Source organism: Rattus rattus, chromosome 15 (assembly GCF_011064425.1).
Source record: "Rattus rattus isolate New Zealand chromosome 15, Rrattus_CSIRO_v1, whole genome shotgun sequence".
Taxonomy (NCBI): domain Eukaryota; kingdom Metazoa; phylum Chordata; class Mammalia; order Rodentia; family Muridae; genus Rattus; species Rattus rattus.
Window position 1 is genome coordinate 939108 of NC_046168.1, and position 21148 is coordinate 960255.

General features: G+C 39.9%; 1 protein-coding gene and 1 pseudogene across 1 annotated transcript; both read left to right on the forward strand.

The window, feature by feature from the left end:
* The first annotated feature begins 1311 nt into the window (after positions 1 to 1311).
* Positions 1312 to 4557, forward strand: LOC116884281 (protocadherin-3-like). Its single transcript, XM_032885364.1, has one exon. It carries the CDS (start codon positions 1784 to 1786, stop codon positions 4121 to 4123), a length of 2340 nt encoding a protein of 779 aa, XP_032741255.1. The 5' UTR covers positions 1312 to 1783; the 3' UTR covers positions 4124 to 4557.
* Positions 4558 to 10548: 5991 nt separating this feature from the next.
* Positions 10549 to 15310, forward strand: LOC116884279 (annotated as a pseudogene).
* Positions 15311 to 21148: the final 5838 nt, after the last annotated feature.

The window sequence follows — 21148 nt, forward strand, 5'->3', positions numbered from 1 at the left end:
AGGGAAGATGGCTTCTGGTTCCTTAGATGCAAACCACTCTATGTCTCCTTTTATATCTATGCTGAAACTGGACACTACAGTGACTCCTCCTGTTTGTAAGGTCAACATTCCTGAAAGTCTCTTCCATATGCATCTAGAAAAGAAGCTTTAGTTCTGCTCACAAAAAGAAGTTGCTGCACCAAACTATATAAAACTCACTTTCTGACTGATTTAAAGAAAAACTAAACTGGTAAAGATTATCTATTCAAGAAAACAAACAGCAGCTAGTTCAAAGGCACCAAGAACCTGTACCCATGTGTCAAGACCAATGTGATGCTTCGCACCTCAAATCAGCTGCTGAAATAGTGCAATAAACTAAAAAATATGGAGAAGACCAAAATGTGCCCCAAAGTAAGGAGACACACTTCAAGCATTGTGGCTTTACAAAGGAACAGACTGAAAAGGAAATAGGTAAAATTCACAAAAAGAGATCAGAATGAATTTTAGTTTCTGGTGGATCTGGACAAAAAATGATACAAGAAAAGTGGAAGAATATAAAAAGCAAATGTAATAAAACAGATAAACCCACAGAGAAGATCAGTATGTATCAGTACACATAGAACAAGAATATGGGAGCATGGACTTCCCAGGTGTGATCCTGGTAACAAGGCACTTTGCTCAATCAAAGTTTGACTCTCCTCTCCCCCTGCTCCCAGAGCTCTAGAGATCAATGGGTGTCCTAGTTGTACTGACATTCTTCTCCCAGCAATCCCATGCATGAATAGTTCCAGTTCTAGCATCACAAGAGATCTTCTAGCTGGGTGTGATGCATGACTTTAATCCCCAGCACTCAGCATCAAAGACTGGCAATTATTTTGTTTGTTTGTTTGTTTGAGGCCAGCCTGGTCTACATCTAGGACTAGAAAGAAAACCTCTGCCTCAAAGGAACAAAAGCAAATCTTTTGAAAGAAATATGAGCCTGGGAATTTTCTCACCAAAATAATCAAGACAGAGTACAAGCCCAAGACAGTTCATCAGCTTTGCTCAGTGCACCAAGAACTCTTGCTATTTCAGAATGTTTTAAAGTCCTTCTTCATCTTGTTTCCATTGAGGAACCAACTTCAAAAAACAGCTGGTTTTCTTCCTCTTTTCTGTAGCATGCAGACAAGAAAACTATGCATTTGTTGTAATTCATACAATATTTTATGTAATCCATTCACCAGTTACTGATGGTTGTTAGTGAAGAAGAACGAATTTGTCAGTTAGGTCCACACATGTTAAAGAGTAAATTTATACTTTAAAGTAACAAAATTATTGAAAATTTTTAAAAGTCAGGAGAGTTAGTAATCCAATTTAAGGTAGCAGTCACAGTAACTTCGAAACATTTGTATGTTCTTTGGAAGTGGAAGCCCCAAAAATGAAGTTTTAGTATTTTAGGCAGGTCTCTTAACACTTTGAATGCTAGCTGTTAAAACAAAATAAAAAGTGAAATAAATAAATTTGAAAAAGGAACACAATGGGAAAAGGTACATGCAATACTGAATAAGGACGCTTGGTGGCGCTGCAGGCTAAGCGTATGAATAATGGGCTCTGCAGATGCCCTGGAAGCCATTGCTGGGAATCAGAACTTACACTGCTCCCACAAAGAAGGTAGCATTCACTTTGGATCTAAGGAAGCGATTTCCAGAGCCTTAGCTCCAACAGGAAGCCAGTGAGTAAAATTTAGTTCTGCTATTTCATCGAAACACGTGTGTGGATTCTAACACTTTAAAAGACACTGTACTTTCTGGATCCAGTGTGAACAATGGAGACAACGCTAGCAAAAACGTCACAGCAAAGGCAAGTTGTTTTTCTTACTATGTTGTTGCTTTTGCGGGTGTCTGGTTCTGAGGCAATTAAATATTCCATGCCAGAAGAAACAGAGAGTGGCTACTTGGTGGCTAACCTAGCAAAAGATCTGGGGCTCAAGGTTGGAGAACTGGCCACTAGAGGGGCACGAATCCATCACAGAGGAAACAAAGACCTCTTGCAGCTGGATGCAGAGACTGGGAATTTGTTCTTGAAGGAAAAACTAGACCGCGAGGTGCTGTGCGGGCTGACAGAACCTTGTGTGCTGCAGTTCCAGATCATACTGAAAAACCCTGTGCAGTTCTTCCAAACTGAATTGCAGCTCACAGATATAAACGACCATTCTCCAGAGTTCCCTGACACAGAAATGCTCCTAACAATCCCTGAGAATGTCCATCCAGGGACTGTGTTTCCTCTAAAGGCAGCTCAGGACTCTGATATAGGGAGCAACGCTGTTCAGAACTACACAGTCAGTCCCAACCTCCATTTCCACGTCGTTACTCACAGTCGCACAGATGGCAGGAAATACCCAGAGCTGGTGCTGGACAGAGCCCTGGATAGGGAGGAGCAGCCTGAGCTCACTTTAATCCTCACTGCTCTGGATGGGGGTGCTCCACGCAGGTCTGGTATGACCGCAGTTCATATTGAAGTCGTGGACATAAATGATAATGCCCCCCAGTTTGTACAATCGCTCTATGAGGTGCAGGTTCCTGAGAATATCCCCCTCGATGCCTTAGTTGTCACAGTCTCTGCCACGGATTTAGATGCTGGGATATATGGCAATGTGGCCTATTCTCTGTTTCAAGGCAGTAGAGATTCTCAACCATTTGTAATAGACGAAATCACCGGAGAAATCCGTCTGAGCAAAGAGCTGGATTTCGAGGTAGCTCCATACTATAATGTGGAAATTGCAGCGGTAGATGGAGGGGGGCTTTCAGGAAAATGCACTGTGGCTGTACAGGTGTTGGATGTGAATGATAACGCCCCAGAGTTGACCATTTCCACGTTCTCAAGCCCTGTCCCTGAAAACTCCCCTGAGACTGTAGTATTGGTTTTTGGGGTTTTTGACCAAGATTCTGGGGACAATGGAAGGATGGTGTGCTCTATTCAGAATGAACATCCATTTCTTTTAAAGTCCACATTCGAGAACTATTATACTTTAGTGACAGAGAGGCCACTGGACAGAGAGAGCAGAGCTGAGTACAACATCACCATCACTGTCTCTGACCTGGGTACACCCAGGCTCACAACCCAGCACACCATAACAGTGAAGGTGTCTGACATCAACGACAACGCCCCCGCCTTCACCCAGACCTCCTACACCATGTTTGTCCGCGAGAACAACAGCCCCGCCCTGCACATAGGCACCATCAGCGCCACAGACTCAGACTCAGGCTCCAATGCCCACATCACCTACTCGCTGCTGCCGCCTCGAGACCCACAGCTGGCCCTCGACTCGCTCATCTCCATCAATGCTGACAACGGGCAGCTGTTCGCGCTCAGGGCGCTGGACTATGAGGCCCTGCAGTCCTTTGAGTTCCTTGTGGGCGCCACAGATGGAGGCTCGCCGGCGCTCAGCAGCCAGGCTCTGGTGCGCGTGGTGGTGTTGGACGACAATGACAATGTGCCCTTCGTGCTCTACCCTTTGCAAAATGCCTCTCCGCCCTGCACAGAGCTACTGCCCAGGGCAGCAGAGCCTGGCTACCTGGTCACTAAGGTGGTGGCGGTGGACCAGGACTCTGGCCAGAATGCCTGGCTGTCGTTCCAGCTGCTCAAGGCCACAGAGCCTGGGCTGTTCAGTGTGTGGGCACACAATGGCGAGGTGCGCACCGCCAGGCTTCTGAGCGAGCGCGACGTGCCCAAGCACAAGTTGCTGCTACTGGTCAAGGACAATGGAGAGCCTCAGCGCTCTGCCAGTGTCACTCTGCACGTGCTGCTTGTGGATGGTTTCTCTCAGCCTTACCTGCCTCTGCCAGAGGTGGCGCTGGACCCTACATACGATGAAGATAATCTCACGCTGTATCTTGTCGTTGCCTTGGCATCTGTGTCTTCTCTCTTCCTCCTGTCTGTGTTGCTGTTCGTGGGCGTGAGGCTGTGCAGGCGGGCCAGGGCTTCCTCTCTGGGAGGCTACTCTGTGCCTGAGGGACACTTACCCAGCCACCTGGTGGACGTCAGCGGTATGGGGACCCTGTCCCAAAGCTACCAGTATGAGGTGTGTCTGATGGGGGAATCTGGGACCACAGATTTTAAGTTCTTGAAGCCCAGCATTCCTAACAGTTTTATTGCAGACAATTAATTCCATGTTGAATAGTTAAAATTACAGAAAAGTCTTAGGTATCATTAAGAAAAGTATAACTCACAGTTGCCTGGGTGTCAGTATTTTCTGGTAATTAGTAATATTTCCTTGAGATAATGTTTTATTTCTATATGCTTTTACTTTTTACATTACCAATTAATGCTTCAACTGCCTTCTGTCTTATAATGCAATCTTAGCGTATACTTTCTGTCACTCTGCTAGAAATAAAATCTTTACTCTGCTAGTGATAACTGAAATAGTTTTAAAATCTTATTTAATGTAGTGTATTTGACAAGCAATATAGAATGCCAAACATTTTCAAGATTTATCTATAAGAGTTTCTTCTTTGATTTTCTTAGGACATATGCTAACTATACAATGTGGTGGGTTTATTGTGATGTTTGCATACATGTAGATAGTGTACCTTGTTCATACTCATCAGCCTTCCCCTATAGTTTCACATGGCCACTAAATATCACCTAGAAGTAAAATGTTCTTCTGTTGTCATTGTGTGTGGCTATTGTTCCATTCAGTTTCTTGCAAACAAGATAGTTTCACTCTTCTTAATGGATTGGTTTGATTACAATGTGGTATAGTAAGTGTAGGTATAGTTCAGTTGGTAGAGCATTTGCTTACCATGCCAGCATCACAGAGCAAGTTTAAGCTCATCTGAGTTATATGAGTCTCTGTCTTTCAAAACACACACACACACACACACACACACACACACACACACACACAAAACCTGCACTTTACAAACAAGCACATTTTCTTTATTCATCCATTACAATAATCTTAAACTCTTTCCTCAATATGTTTTCTTTTTATTTTAAATACCAGGTTTAGTCCCAGTCCTTTCTTTTTAGTTTGTTATTTATTTTTTTATTCACTTTACATCCTGATTGTTGCTCCCTCTTGATCATCCTCTACCTCAATCCCTCTCTTCTTTTTTTTAATTGGATATTTTCTTTATTTACACTTCAAATGTTAGTCCCTTTCCTGATTTCCCTTTCAGAACCCCCCTATCCCATCCCCCACCTCTGTGTCTATGAGGGTGCTCCCACATCCACCCACCCACCCACCTCCCCATCCTGGCATTCCCCTACACTGGGGCATTGAGCCTTCATGGGAACAAGGGCCTGTCCTCCCATTGATGCCTGACAAGGCACTGCTACATATGCAGCTGGAGCCATGGATTGCTCCATGTGTACTCTTTAATCAATGGTTTAGTCCCTGGGAGAAGAACTATAATATTTGAACTCTTTTAGAAACAGCAGTCTTAACCTATCTCTTTTTTGACACCTGTTATTAACATTTTTGAGACAGGGTGGTCTTTAGTAGCCCTAACTGTCCTCAAACTCACTATGTAGACTGAATTGGCCTCACAGAGACCTAAGTACTTCTGCCTCCCGAGTATTGGGATTAAAGGCATGCACCACTGCACCCAGCAGCAAGATTTCATTTTTATATAGGGGAAAAACACTGATAAAGCCATTGAATTACTTTTAAGCTTTCATTTTTTTAGGATTGTTAAAAAGCATAATCAAATAACAGGGATAAATTAAACATACGCCTTTTTAAACTATTGAGCCATTTTTTTCATATTATTTGCTGAGATCTATAGTTAGATGCCACTTTAGTTTGTAAATTTTGAGTTATTGTAAAAACCCATGGGATAATTTTTTAAAGTACTACAGCAAGAACCGTGTTCTGTTAAGCACTATAGCTTACAAATACCCATTTCCTAAATATACGGTGACTTAGGAGGAAATCTTTTCTTAGCTTCCTTCAAGGTTCCTTCAGATTATAGTCTGAAATAACTTAGGATTGCTCAGAATCTAGCTCAGAGAATAACTTTGATCCACATTCTCTCTCCATCACTGTAATTCAAAAATGTACAATATTGGGATTAGAGAGCAATAAGACCGAGAAAGGTCAAATTGACTACAACTTAGAGTTAAAGTTAGAAGGAACCACAACTCCAAATAATATGGCCAGTTTGAATGAAATTATGTCTTAGTTTTCTACTGCTGTGACAAACACCATGAACCATGAAAGTTTTCTCTCAAGAAATAAAGATTTCCCTGAGGTGTCTAGGTCTTAGAGGGTGATAGTCGATGACTGTCATGGCAAGGAGTACAGCAGAAAGCAGGAATGGTGCTGGAGAGGTACTTGAAAGCTTACACACGGATTCAGGAGCAAGAGGCTAGATGAGAATGGCATGGGCTTTGAAAGCTCAAAGCTCACCCCCTACTCATGCACCAGTGCCAATGAGGCTACACCTTCTCCTTCCCAAACTGTCCTACCAACTGCAGATCAAGCATTCTGATATGTGAGCCCATGGGGACCATTCTCACTCAAACTCCCACAGACTGGGACTGGGAACGTGTTTTTGAACACTTTTATTAGCATGCTCGTGGTCTGTCTCCAATAACACAAGAGAAGGACCTTTCTATGGGTGGTTACTTTCCCAGTGCTTTCTCTAGTTACTAAGATTAATCTTTGAGAATCAGTACAGGGCAGATTATCAATGCCCTGTAAACATTTACTTCTATGTATCTATAATCTTTCTTCTCATTTGTGTTGAATCAGACAAATTTCATTTTTATGCATTATATATACATGAATGTATATTCATAATTATTCAAAGACATATTGTTGGGAGTCAAAGGATGAAAAAGATACCTTCTAGACAGAAAACAAAAGAGAGTGGGAGAATAGCAAAATCAACCACAAAGTTAATTTTTAAAATTATTAAAACAGTGTTAAAGAGGGCCATTTTAGATAAAAGGGAGAATCTATTGAGAAAAATGTAACAACTAAACATATATGTACCTAAATATAATGCCTCAAAGTAAATGTCTTTGTTGTTTTTTCTGTTGCTGTGATAAAATTCTCTGACCAAAGCGATTTAAGGGATGAAGGATTTACCATCCATTCCATGGGGCAGGTTCAAGACTGAATGGAAAAAAGTGAAATTAAGTTGGAAATTTAGAAAATTCGCAAATGTATGGAAATCAATGTATTTTAAGCAGCCAATAAAGCATATAAGAAATCACAAGAGACAAAATAATTCTCTGAAATGAATGAAATATGAAAATACAACATACCAAAAATGTATGATGAACAATTAAAGTTATACTTAGAAGAAAATTATAACAGAAAATAACGCATATTTTAAAAAAATCTCAGAATCAGTAAGTCACTGTCTTAGTCAGGGTTTCTATTCCTTCACCAAACATCACGACCAAGAAGCAAGTTAGGGAGGAAAGGGTTTATTCAGCTTACACTTCCATGACGCTGTTCATCACTAAAGGAAGTCAGGACTGGATCTCAAGCAGGTCAGGAAACAGGAGCTAAAACAGAGGCCATGAAGGGATGCTACTTATTGATTTGCTTCCCCTGGCTTGCTCAGCTTGCTTTCTTATAGAACCCAGGACCACCAGCCCAGGGATGGCACCACTCACAATGGGCCCTCCCACCCTTGATCACTAGTTGAGAAAATGCCTTATATCTGGATCTCATGGAGGCATTTCCTCAAGAGAGGCTCCTTTCTCTGTGATAACTCCAGCTTGTGTCAAGTTGACACACAAAACCAGCCAGTGTAGTCACACTTCTCCTTTAAGGCAAGACCTGTTTTTTTTTTTTTTTGTTTGTTTTTTTTTTGTTTTTTTTTGGTATAAAGCCAGATGCATTATATTGAACCAATCTCAAATAAAGGAAAAAAGAAAACATTTGAAAAATGAGAATATTCTAAGCACCAATGGCAAAAGAACATCAGAGTTGATGGAAATCGAATTAGAAAATGAAAAATGACGTAGAAGTGTAAATCAGCCTAAGCAAAGGTTATCAAACTGCAATAATCAAGAAAACTGACAAAATCTACCCAGATTAACCCAGGGAAAAAAGAAGATTCAATTACCAAATATGGCATAATAGAGGGGTATTGTTACTTATATAAAACAGAGAGATTATAAGAGAATCCTCATATGTTTCATGGAAACTGGTTATAAAATCAAGATTAACTAAAAAAAATTCTTAGAAACACATACTGCTAAAATTGACAAAGGAAGAAATAGAAAGTGAGAATAGACCTGTAATGAATTATTGTTAGTAGTCATTTTTTTTCACAATCCGAGAACAAGATAACTTCACATACAAACTCTACCAAATATTAAAGAATTAATACCAATATTTAAATTTTTTCATAAAGTAGAGGAACAGAAACTACTTATCAACTCATGAGGAGGGTAATAGCCCCATTATTGACAAAAACAGACAAATACAACACAAGAAAACTAAATACCAATTTTCTTTAAGAGTGTCTTCAAAACTTCTCAAATAAATACTAGGATACTAATCTATTGGCATATATGGAGATTACATATCATGGTGAAGAAAGATTACCCTAGGATTAAAACATCTGTTCATATTCAAATTAAATCAATGCAATATACCTTATTAAAATAATGGATAAAACTACACAACTATGTTGATTAATGGAGAAAAGCTTTTTAGAAAATGCAACACTTTTCCATGGTAATAAAACACACCAAGAGGTGGGAGCAGAATGGAAACTCTAAAGACGCAGCTACAGAACCCACCCATAACATCCTATTTAGCAGTGAAAACATACAGGAAAAGGATGTTTGATTTCATCGCTACTATTTAACATTATGCTGGAAGTTCTAGCCATTGCAAATAGAAAAGTAAACGGAATAAAATTATTCAGATTGAGAATTGAAAAAGTAATTGCATATGATGCTGCCTTATTTAAGCAAAATGGTAGAAAACTTACAGAAGACAGATTTTAAAAGTTTGGCATGTTTTCAGGACAAAGATCGTTATCCAAAAGTGAAATAGAAAAAATAATCCAGACTTCATTAAAGAAGACATTGGAAGGCATTTCTGAATAAAGTTTTAAAAGACTCAAGGAATTAGAAAGTGTTCATGGACTAAAAGATTTAATTCTGCATAAATGGTTGTATGTCCAATGGTCAAGACTCACTACAAAATTTTGATTAACTTTTTACAGAAATTGCCAGGCCAACCCTAAAATTCATATGAAAATTAAACCTAAAATACGAAAACAAAGTTGAAAGAGTCATGATGCCTGATTTGAAGAACATTCTACCTTACGAATTAGATATTCAGATATGTGACTTGTTACACATGTAAGTAATATATTTTATCCAGCATATACCAGTGCTTAATAAAACTATTAAAAGACCTTTGTATTTTCTTCAGATGTGCTTAAGGCTCTTGCATACATAATACAGAGAGGAGTTAATTCCACGAATACTAGTCCATCTCTCTTTTTATATATTTACATTATAGAAATATTTCAAATGTCTAATTTAATCACCATAACAGTCTTTCGCTGTAACAATCAATATACCTACCCGACTGAGAATCCTTAGGTGATTTATCCTTATTGTCTTAGCTAGGATTTCTGTTGCTGTGATGAAACATTATGACCCAAACCAAGTTGGGGAGGAAAGGGTTTATTTACCTCCACATCACCGTTCATCATTGAAGGAAGTCAGGACAGGAACTCAAGCAGGGCAGCAACCTGTCAGCAGCAGCTGACCCAGAGGCCACGGAGGGGTGCTGCTTATTACCTTGCTCACCTTGGCTTGCTTGGACTGCTTTCTTATAGAGTGGAGGACCACCAGCCCAGGGGTGGATGCACACTAAATGGGCTCCACCCCTATCAATCACTAATTAAGAAAAGGCCTAACAGTCTTGTCTACAGCCAGGTCTTACAAAGGCATTTTCTCAATTGAGGCTCCCTTCTCTGAGACGACTAAAGTTTGTATCGAGCTGACATAAAAAACAGCTGGTATGCATCATATTAACTCCCAGAAACACATGTTTTCTGATAAATTTAGAGAAATACTCCAGAGCATAATATGCTAGGGGACCTTCTTGATGCTTGCTTTAAACTCGAAACGTTTATTGTCTCTAATATCATTTAAAAATACCTGTATGTAGATGTTTTGTATACCAAGACTGAGACTATGAACTGCATGTGCTTTACCAACAAAGTCACTGATTTCTAAGTTGGTCACTATTTCTCCTGGCTGGTGATTACTTCTGATGACAGATACAGAATTTTAAAGGATCTAATAATAGTTGAAAAATTGAGTACAGATTACATGCCACCCCTGACATGTATGTACACAACACACAAACAAAGACTGTAATTTGGATTTACTGACAATTTTGTACAAATTATTTGCCCTTCTGATTTCACTTGGGCATGTTAGAGATTGTGGAACTATAATGCAACACTTCAAACTCTACTTTTCTCTTTCACCTGGCATGGGACATTGGGAAAATCATTTAAACCAAATCTCAGTTTCTTCATCTATAAAACATGGACAGTGTGAAGATGAATTTCACAGAGTCGATGGGAGAGGAAATGAATTAATATATAAAATGTTAACAATTTTTCCCATAGGGTGACATACATTGTTAGTCTTAGTGAGATTTTATTTGTTTTTGAATTACAAAAGGAACTGGAAATAGGTGATCTCTAAAACTCTTTGTCAACATGTAGAACTGGGAAAATAAAATGGAGTCATTTTTTTTTCTGAACTCCTTAAACCTGACTAGAATCTGCCACTATGCTAGGAACTTTTCTATTTGTTTTGTTCAGGAGGCTCCCCTTCAGTTTTAAAAACACAGGTCTTTTTGCTTATCCTTTTCTATATTTATTTTATATATTTACTTTGTTTGAAGTCAGTGACCCTTCAGGTATAAACTTGAGTACATTTATTTATTCAACCGATGCTTGTGCAATGCTAACTATAATTCACGTTTTCCAGTTCCAGAATGAGAAAGGGAGTACTGGCATATTTTAGCAACAACTTACTTAAAATAAATCACAAATAAAGCCATTAACTTAATGAAACAAGGTCCAAAACCACAGGAAACCCTGCATAAGAAAGACAAAAGATGGATTTCTGCTATTTTCATACCAGTGTAGAAAAATAGAAGTTATACTTAGAAAAATAATGTGATTTTTAGAGATAACGTGGTACAGATTATTTGAAAATTTTCGCATCGCTCAAAATTTCTTACTTCAGAAGCAAACATATCTAACTATTATGAAGTTAATTCAAAATTAAGGATTTAATTCACTTGGTTAGATTACGCAAAATACAAAAGTATTCTCAATTCCCGCCCATTGGCCATGTGGGAAAATTGAGTTAACTTCCTTCTTTCGTCCTAAAAATTCTTCTGGCACATGCCCAACGATGAAATTACTGCCAACTTTGCAACTTAAAGCAAGAACAACACTTGTAAACATAGAAAGCACAATCATTTCTAAATGTTCATTTGGAAATTTTCAAAAGGTTTTCGATTGGAAAATACTGTCAATTTTTCAATATGAACGCAGGGTGGCGCTGCAGGCTAAGATTTGTGAATAACCGCTCAAAGCTTCCTGGTCCCTTTGTGTTGCAAGACAGAATCAAAAAAACACACGGACAGGAAACATCTGAAGGAATACCGGACCCTGAATGGGTTTGGGCCGGGGTATACTACATGAACAAAGATTCCTCCAGCCAAGAAAATAGAATTTAGCATTCAAGCTATTCAGAGGCTGCTGAAGAACTGGATGTAAGCACTCGTGTTTCCACCATGGAGAAGCTGGAGAGAAATCATGCAAACAGGCAAGTGATTCCTTTCCTTTTCATGCTGCTTTGGGGTCAGGTTCTCATGGTACCTACTCGGTACTCTGTCTTGGAGGAAGCTGAAAGAGGCTCCTTTGTAGCCCATCTGGCCAAGGACCTGGGCCTGGGAGCTGGGGAGCTGGCTGCCAGGTCTGCACGGGTGGTGTCTGACTTTGACAACCAGCAATTCATGCTGGATCCGGACACTGGAGATTTGCTTCTGAGGGAGAAACTAGACAGGGAGGCATTGTGTGGCTCTGTGGATCCCTGTGTGCTGCATTTCCAGGTGTTCCTAGAAAAACCAGTGCAGTTTTTTCAAGGAGAATTATTGATCCAGGATATAAATGACAACTCGCCAGAATTCCCAGATAAAGAATTGCTCTTGAAAATACTGGAAAACAGCCAGCCAGGCACGCGGTTTCCATTGAATTTAGCTCAGGATTTGGATGTGGGCAGCAATGGACTTCAAGAGTACACAGTCAGCACCAACCCTCATTTTCATGTCCTCACTCGAAATAATAGTGAAGGCAAGAAATACCCAGAGTTGGTGCAGGACAGAGTCCTGGACAGAGAGGAGCAGGCAGAACTGAGCTTAACCCTCATGGCTCTGGATGGAGGATCTCCACCGAGGTCAGGAACAGCCCTGATTCGAATCCTGATCATGGATATCAATGACAATGTTCCTGAGTTTGTGAACAGCCCCTATGAGGTGCAGGTCCCAGAGAGCTGTCCCCCAGACTCCCGAATCCTGACTGTTTTAGCACGGGATGCAGATGCTGGCAGCTTTGGGAGTGTTTCCTATGGATTGTTCCGAGCATCAGATGAAATCAAGAAAACTTTCTCAATAAATGAAGTCACTGGAGAAATCAGACTGAAGAAGCAATTGGATTTTGAAAAAACTGAATCTTACCGTGTAGAGATTGAGGCCACAGACGGAGGAGGGCTTTCTGGGAGAGGTTCTGTGATGATAGAGGTGTTGGATGTGAACGACAATGCCCCAGAGCTGACCATATCTTCACTGACCAGCTCAGTCCCAGAAAATGCTCCAGAAACTGTGGTTGCTATCATCCGAATACGAGATAGAGATTCTGGAGACAATGGAAAAATGATTTGCTCTATTTCAGATCATGTGCCATTCATTTTAAAACCCTCTTACAAGAACTTTTACGCTCTGGTGACAGAGAGGCCACTGGACAGAGAGAGCAGAGCTGAGTACAACATCACCATCACTGTCTCAGACCTGGGCACACCCAGGCTCACAACCCAGCACACCATAACAGTGCAGGTGTCTGACATCAACGACAATGCCCCCGCCTTCACCCAAACCTCCTACACCATGTTTGTCCACGAGAACAACAACCCCGCCCTGCACATAGGCACCATCAGTGCCACAGACTCAGACTCAGGCTCCAATGCCCACATCACCTACTCTCTGCTGCCACCCTATGACCCGCAGCTGGCCCTCGACTCGCTCATCTCCATCAATGCTGACAGCGGGCAGCTGTTACGCGCTCAGGGCGCTGGACTATGAGCCCCTGCAGTCCTTCAAGTTCAGTGGCCGCCACAGATGGAGGCTCGCCGGCGCTCAGCAGCCAGGCTCTGGTGCGCGTGATGGTGCTGGATGACAATGACAATGCGCCCTTCGTGCTCTACCCACTGCAGAACGCCTCTGCACCCTTCACCGAGCTGCTGCCCAGGGCAGCAGAGCCCGGATACCTGATCACCAAGGTGGTGGCAGTGGACCGCGACTCTGGCCAGAATGCCTGGCTTTCGTTCCAGCTGCTCAAGGCCACGGAGCCTGGGTTGTTCAGTGTGTGGGCGCACAATGGCGAGGTGCGCACCACCAGGCTGCTGAGTGAGCGCGATGTGCCCAAACACAGGCTGCTGCTGGTGGTCAAGGACAATGGTGAGCCTCCACGCTCTGCCAGCATCACACTGCAGGTGGTGCTTGTGGATGGCTTTTCACAGCCTTATCTGCCACTGCCCGAGGTAGCTCGTGACTCTGCAAAGGATGATGTGGACTTGCTCACGCTCTATCTGGTCATCGCCTTGGCCTCTGTGTCTTCTCTATTTTTGTTGTCTGTGCTGCTGTTCGTGGGGGTGAGGCTGTGCAGGAGAGCAAGGGCAGCCTCTCTGGGTGACTGCTCTGTGCCTGAGGGCCACTTTCCTGGCCACCTGGTAGATGTCAGCCATGCAGGGACCCTGTCCCAGAGCTACCAGTATGAGGTGTGTCTGACAGGAGACTCTGGGGCTGGTGAGTTCAAATTCCTTAAATCCATGGTCCCCAACCTAATGGTTCAGGACCCTGGGAGAGAAATTGCGGAAAATCTTCATTGCAGGGATAGCTTTGTATTCAGCTAAGTGTATATTTTCCCACGGGACGTACAAATGTTTTCTTTTAAGAAACAATCTTATTTCTTACGAAGTTTTTCACTTGTTTAACCTACTTGTATCTTTAACAGTGCTGATAGTTTCCTTTTGTATTGGTATGAGCCTATTAGCCTTTTAGTAGTACTAAGTCTATATCATATTTTTCTCCGCATATGAATATCACTTAGTAATTAACACTTCCGCAAGCATATAAAAACTGAATAATATGAAATTATCTAAGAATCCCTGGCATTTGTGTATGTATTTGTGACATATGCTCTTTCCATGAGATTTCATCTTTTCAAAGGTAGATGGTTTAAATTACTGATGTTGCCAGGATTTTTCTGTGTGAATAGAAAGTGCCACTCTGTCATGTTCATTTCCAGTTTAAGCTCCCTAAATAGCCAAATCACAAAGTTTAAGGTGTATGTCAATTTACACAAAGGTTGTGTCACTTTTCGTTTGTGAGCATCTTGCATGCTAGTAGTTCTACTTACCAGGTTGTGCATGACCCAGAAGTACTATTGTTATAGTTTTGAATTTTTATTTGACAAAAATTAAAGAATGTGTAGTTTCTCATACCATTGATTAAATAAAACTGTTAAACCACAGCATTGACATAATCTATTTTAATAATCTCAGGATCAGAAAAAGTCCCATTCCTCTGAATAGGAAAATTCAGGATTATTGAGGGCATCACATTTTCTTTCTCCCCCATACAAAGAAGTCCAATTATGGGGTAGTGTGTTGTGTGTGTGTGTGTGTGTGTGTGTGTGTGTGTGTGTGTGTGTGTTTTGTGCATATGTGTGTATTTTCCAGACCATCTCCCACCCTTCAAATGAAAAAAACTTCTCTGAAAATTTAGGAATTCTGTTTGATTCTGTTCATTAGTAGGTTTCAAAACTTTTCACTTTGCATTACTTGGTGTCATTGGGTAGAGTATATCAATCAACAAAAACTATTTTTTGGTGTTAAAATCATTTTGTTCAGTTGTCTAGTGTTTCCTTCGATTACTTTGAGTTGAATTGATGAACAATAATGAATATTGTTTTATTGTTGATACATTGGAGCAGCAGCATATTTACTGATTTGTAATTGTGGCAATCTGTTGGGTTAATACGCCTGGAGACCTGGTTCATTTTTACTTTGTTATATGTATGTAAGTAAGACTATATCAAAATTCCTTGAACTTTTGGCAGAAAATGAGCAGCTGAAAAAACATTCTTCATATTCTACTATTTGTTATTAAATCCTATGGCCATTGTACTGCAAATGAAGTAGTTTTACTTTACCCAAATCACCCCACTGTCACCAAAGCCAAGTAACAGTTAAAAGCCAAATTTCTGGCAGTTTAAGTTTTCCTTCTAATGTAGATTTTAGTCATCAGCCAGTTTTTTTCAAAGTAATACATAAACCCCAAAATGTCAGTAAACTACATACAGGAGACCTAGCAGTGGGAAGGAGACCTGTTGGAAGAGGGGCTCAGGCAGGAGAGGGAGAGAACGAGAGAGGAGATTTAGGCTGTAGGAAGAGGCTAACAAACAGCGGGAGAGATAATGACTGACACCTGGTGCCAATGGTGAGTCTTTGAATATGAGAAACATTCAGAGAAACCTAATCAGGATCCGTCAGAAACAAATCACACTTAGACATGTCATAGGAACATTGCTGATCACAAGGTCCAGGAGAGGAAGAAAATTAAAGCAACTCCACGAAACGATGCGTTTCTCTTAAAGGAGCATCAGAAAAACTAAGAACTGACTTTGAAACAATGTCTTTAAATTCCCTCTCCCCCCAAATTACTCCTAACTATAAACCTATTAGTAGCACATGGAACCTTCAAAGGTAACGCTGGCAAAGACTGAGAGAAGTAATTGAGTCATGCATACAGTGAGAGAAATAGTGCAATTAACTAGACAGAAGGAAAACAGCCCCAAAGGGATTTTGGAATTGTGTGAAGAAGTACAAATTAGTGGTAAAGTTTACAAGTTAATATTGATCCAGTGTTGATTGTGGAAAGTGAGAAATTCACGAAAAACAATAGAGCAAAGGCTGAGGAATAGATGCAAAACAACTGGAGAGAAAATGTGAAAGCTTTTAAAAATGAAAGTTTCTGGGCTTGACGGCAGCACACTCCTTAGATCTCAGCACTAAGGAGGCAGAGGCAGGAGGATCACTGATTTGGTTAGGCCAGCCTGGTCTATGTAGTGACCATGTCTACATGGCCAGCTCTGGCTACACAGTGAGACCCTGTCTCAAAAAAAAATTGTCACAGTTGTTTATTAGTCTTACTTTGCTTCTGATCTTTAGTTCATGCACATTTTCATGATGTTTTGGTTTTCCTTTGGGGAGCCTCTTAAGATTTTCTCTTTCTTCAAAATATCATTATGCTCACAAACTTAGATATTGTATCATTCTTTTCTATTTAAGTAAGTATTTTTAGGGACATTTTATATGGAAATTAAGTCTGCTTTTAGCAAAAAGGGACTGTTTCTTGTTTGTCCATTCTCTTAATTATTCCTGTCTAGAAACTATTTTTTGAGGTTCTCAGTCTATTCTTCTAAACCCTTGACTTTACATTTTTATTTGTCTTTATTATGCCAGTCGATTGTCCCTATCTATGAAACCTCAACTTACCTGAAGTCTCTCAGGCCACAAAGGTGTACAAGTGTCTGAGAGCTATGTTTACAAATTTTGTTTCAATGATAATTTATTTAAATATACTCAGGTGATGAAATCATGTGAACTAATGGGCCATGGCTCTCCTTGATTAGGTTATCATGTTTGTCACGCACAATGCATTTTTGTTTTTACTCATCTTTAACAAACAAACTGTCAAAGATTTATGAGGAACAATGTTGTTGCACTTGACAATTTATATCAAACATCATTTAAAATCAGTCATTACCATTAGGTAAAGGTTCTATAAAAGTCTAGTTCACACACTGAATTATTACAATCACAGGACTAAAACAAAGACAAACTTGTAGATGAGCGGGCATATTAAAAATCATCTTGGTGCCAGTAACTTCGAATACATTATAATAACTAACCTTCTAAAAGGACATTCTAAGAAAGAAGTGACAAAACTCCTCCATAGATATACGTGGGCATGGTCTTTCTTTAGAAAAAGGCAATCAGATTCGGAGGCAAAAGTAAATGATGACATAGGACTGCGATCAGAAGTGACAAGTGAAGTCTTGTCTGATGCAAAGCATTTCACATTTGATCTTTGATCATTGTAATTCATCATTGTGACAGGTAAAAGAGGAAAAACAATTCAATTAAACTCAATGGGTACAGAAAATTTTACTCAACAAAACCCAGCATATATTAACGTGCAAAGTGTGTGAATGTATATAGAAGGGAGTTTTTGCGTATTTAAAAGTATACAGTAACCAGATTTGGTGGCACATCTTTAATGTCAGAACTCAGGAGGCAGTGGCAGGTGGATCTTTGTGAGTTCAAGGCCAGCCTGGTCTGCAGAGTGAGTTCCAGGACAGCCCAGATTATACTCAGTGGCATCCTATCTCAAAAAATACCAAACCAAACACATACCTAGTCAATATCATCAAAGGAAATCATTGAAATGTTTGCTGGAAATCAACACTGAGACAAGGATGCCCACCATGGTGACTGCTGAGATTTTTACTACCCGTCCCAACTAGAGGAAAAAACACGGAGAAGCAGTAAAAGCCACAGTAGAAGAAATAGCACAATTTTATGCAACAAAATCATGAAAACTTTGTGATCAGAAGAGACAAGTGATGTCTTGAGTACTGGCAGGTGCAGTGTCAGTTCTGTTTATATGAAGAAAATTTGAAAATTTAAATAGCATTCAAAACGTCTTCCAAACACATAAACACCAAGAAGCAAATCTAATAGAAAGTTGCAAAGCAAAAATCTAAAACAATGTAAGGCTATAAATAAATTGAGGAAGGCACAGTAGTGTATTGTGAGGATTCTGTGGTTGAAATATTTATCCTTCAGTCAATAGAAATTGTAAAATATTAATTTCAACATTCTTTGTGCATTTGATGGACTGGATATACACTTTGTGTGCATATACAAAGAGAACATAGTAAAGCAATCTTAACCCAAAATAAAACTGAGTATTCGGCAATGATAGTGTGATCCACGGAAGAAAGAATTGATGGTTCAGACTTTATTAAAATTAAATCTTCTCTGCAAAATAATCTACAAATTTTTTTGAAAAAGTCATAGACCAGAAGAAAATGCTGTCAACAGATGCATTTAATAAAAGACAGCTTTTCAAGATATGTAAAGACTTTCAAGACTCAACATTAAGAAATCAACAACATGTAAAAAATGTGCCAAAGATTTTAACTCTTACAAAACAAGACTTAGAGATGCTGGGATGGCTGTTCTTGGTTGTCTACTTGGCTACATCTGGAAACCCTCAAGTGGAGCACATATATGAGGGACGTTTTGTTTAGTTTGAAGTGGGAAGACGCACTTCTAATCCAGATTTCGGGGTCAGGAAGACCCACCTTTCCACTCCTTCTGCTGGAAGTCTTTATAACAGGCTGTCAACCAGCGGGCCATGACCACTTTGGGGGTCAAATGGTTCTTTCACAGGGGTCACAGGTCAGGTATCATAAATATCAGATATTTACGCAAGTTTTATAACAGTAGCAAATTTACAGTTATGAAGTAGCAGTGGAAATAAGTTTATGGTTGGGGGTACCACGAGAGGAACTAACTAAAGGGTTACAGCATTAGGAAGGTTAGGAACTACTGTTTTATATGGAAAATGAAGAAGGGCGCTCCTCCCTCTTTGTCTATTTGTTCTTATCTTGCAAGCTAGTCCATTCATTACGGACATTAGAACCTACCTCTTCAGAATTCAAGTGTATACCGGAGACCATCTGAATAAGTATTGGATTTTTAGACCTTCCATTTATAGGCAGCCATGGTTGGATCAGTTGGACCACAGCCTGCAAGTCATGCTATAGAGAACCGTGACTAATATAGATGGCAAATACGCACATGAGAAGAAGCTCACATCAGCAATTTCAAATAATGAAACTCCACCACCCAACCACAGGCAGGATGGGCAAACTCCAGGACACCGAACCACCAATGGCTGCAAATGATACGGAAGACCAAGAACGTTCACACGTGGGTCATGGGGGTGAAAAGGATATTGCCATTTTAGAAAACATCTCGGGAGCAAAAACTTAAAGACATATATGTCAGCAAGCAATCAATTTTCTTAGTATATATTTAAATTGGCCAGAAACTGATGCTCATACAAAAACTGGGATGGGGTGTTTATTGAATCTCTTTACATCACATATAAAAACCTGGTCGTGACCAAGATCCTTCAGAGAGGGAAACTCAAAAAGTCTGATGCAATTGCAAAATGGAATATTAGTCAATACCAAAATGAAATGAGCTATCAACCCATGAAAAATTGTCTGCTGTGGGATTATATTTTTCAAAGGGCAAAGGAGGAGGTGGGCCTGTTTAGAAACAGTTCTTTGGAGAGAACTAATCTGTGTTGTCATGACATCAGCAATTCGGTTCACCCAAATCTGCAGGGGTAGCTCAATCCACTTTCAAACACCATTCGTGAACCAGCAATGGAATTTAGATCCAAAAGAAACCCGGAGAGGCTTTGCCAATCTGCCTGAGTCCCCAGAAGCAGCAAGAAGGTGCAGGAGTACTACCAGAAGTTCTTTGAAGTGTTTCTCTCTACCGAGTCACGACAAAGATCCGCAGAGAGTGGCAAGGTGAACCAATACCAGACAGCATTGTCCACTGCCTGCTGGATTATATTTACACTCTTTCCAAACATCACACGTTCTCCCAAACATCCACTCTAGAAAAACATCACATGCCCCTTTTCTAGGCTGCTTCCAGAAAAGCACCAGCAAAATCATCCTCTCATAAGACAGTTTCCAGAAAAACATCACATGACACATCTGAGTCGCCAAAGAAACCAGAAATTTCCAATTCAATTGAGAAAACATAAAAACAAATTCGTCACAGAAGCCAAACTGAAAAACTCTTATATGTAACATGTTGAAAAGGCCAAAGCATGCAAACAGTAAAAAGGTCAGTGATTTCAAGAGATTCAGAAAGGAAGAGGGGGATAAGTAAATAGATTTTGAAGAATTGGGGTCAGAGGAACTACTTTGTGGTATGCTAAGATAGATAGATATCATGATAAATTAGTCCAAGTTTATATAATGTAGAATACATAGAGGAAATAGACTCAGTAAAAAGAAATGTGCGAATATTGAAGACCAATTAGCTATAAGAGATGTACCATCCATAGGGGATTACAGTGAAGATGGGTGTACAGGCTGTAGAGGTTCTCTGTGCATTTAGTAATTTTTTCTGTGGATTTAAAATTCTGTAAAACTAATCTTTCATAAGAAAACATATCCTGAAAATTAAAAAAACTATTACAGAATTATGAGAAGAGTGCATAGTTATTCAGTAACAAATGAATCTTTGAGTTGATTCCTGTCAAGTATGATATAACCCTTGTGACTATTCAGAAACAGTGAGAAATGGATCATCTTTTCGTCACAGAATGCAAAGGCATTTGGAAACACATGGTCCTTAGTCTTTTTCACTTGTAAGATTTACATTGATTGTACTTTTAAATGTGAAAAATAAAAGAAACATTCAAAATACATGATAAGACTTGCTATAACCTTGGGGACACAAAGATTTAAATGGGAGAAAAGTGCTACCCAGAAAACGGAAAATATTGACAGGCCAGGGTAAGTTAAAATTAGTAATTTTTGTTTCACAAAGACACTATAATAAGGTTAAAATAGAAAGCATAGGATGAAAAACTTTACAATATGCATACACAAACAGGTATTATACTAAGAATATAAATTCTTCTGCAGACCAACCCACCAGGCAAATGCCTCAGATAGACAAACCTATGAAGTAACTCAACATCCGAGTGGTCAATAAGGGCGTGAACATTTGC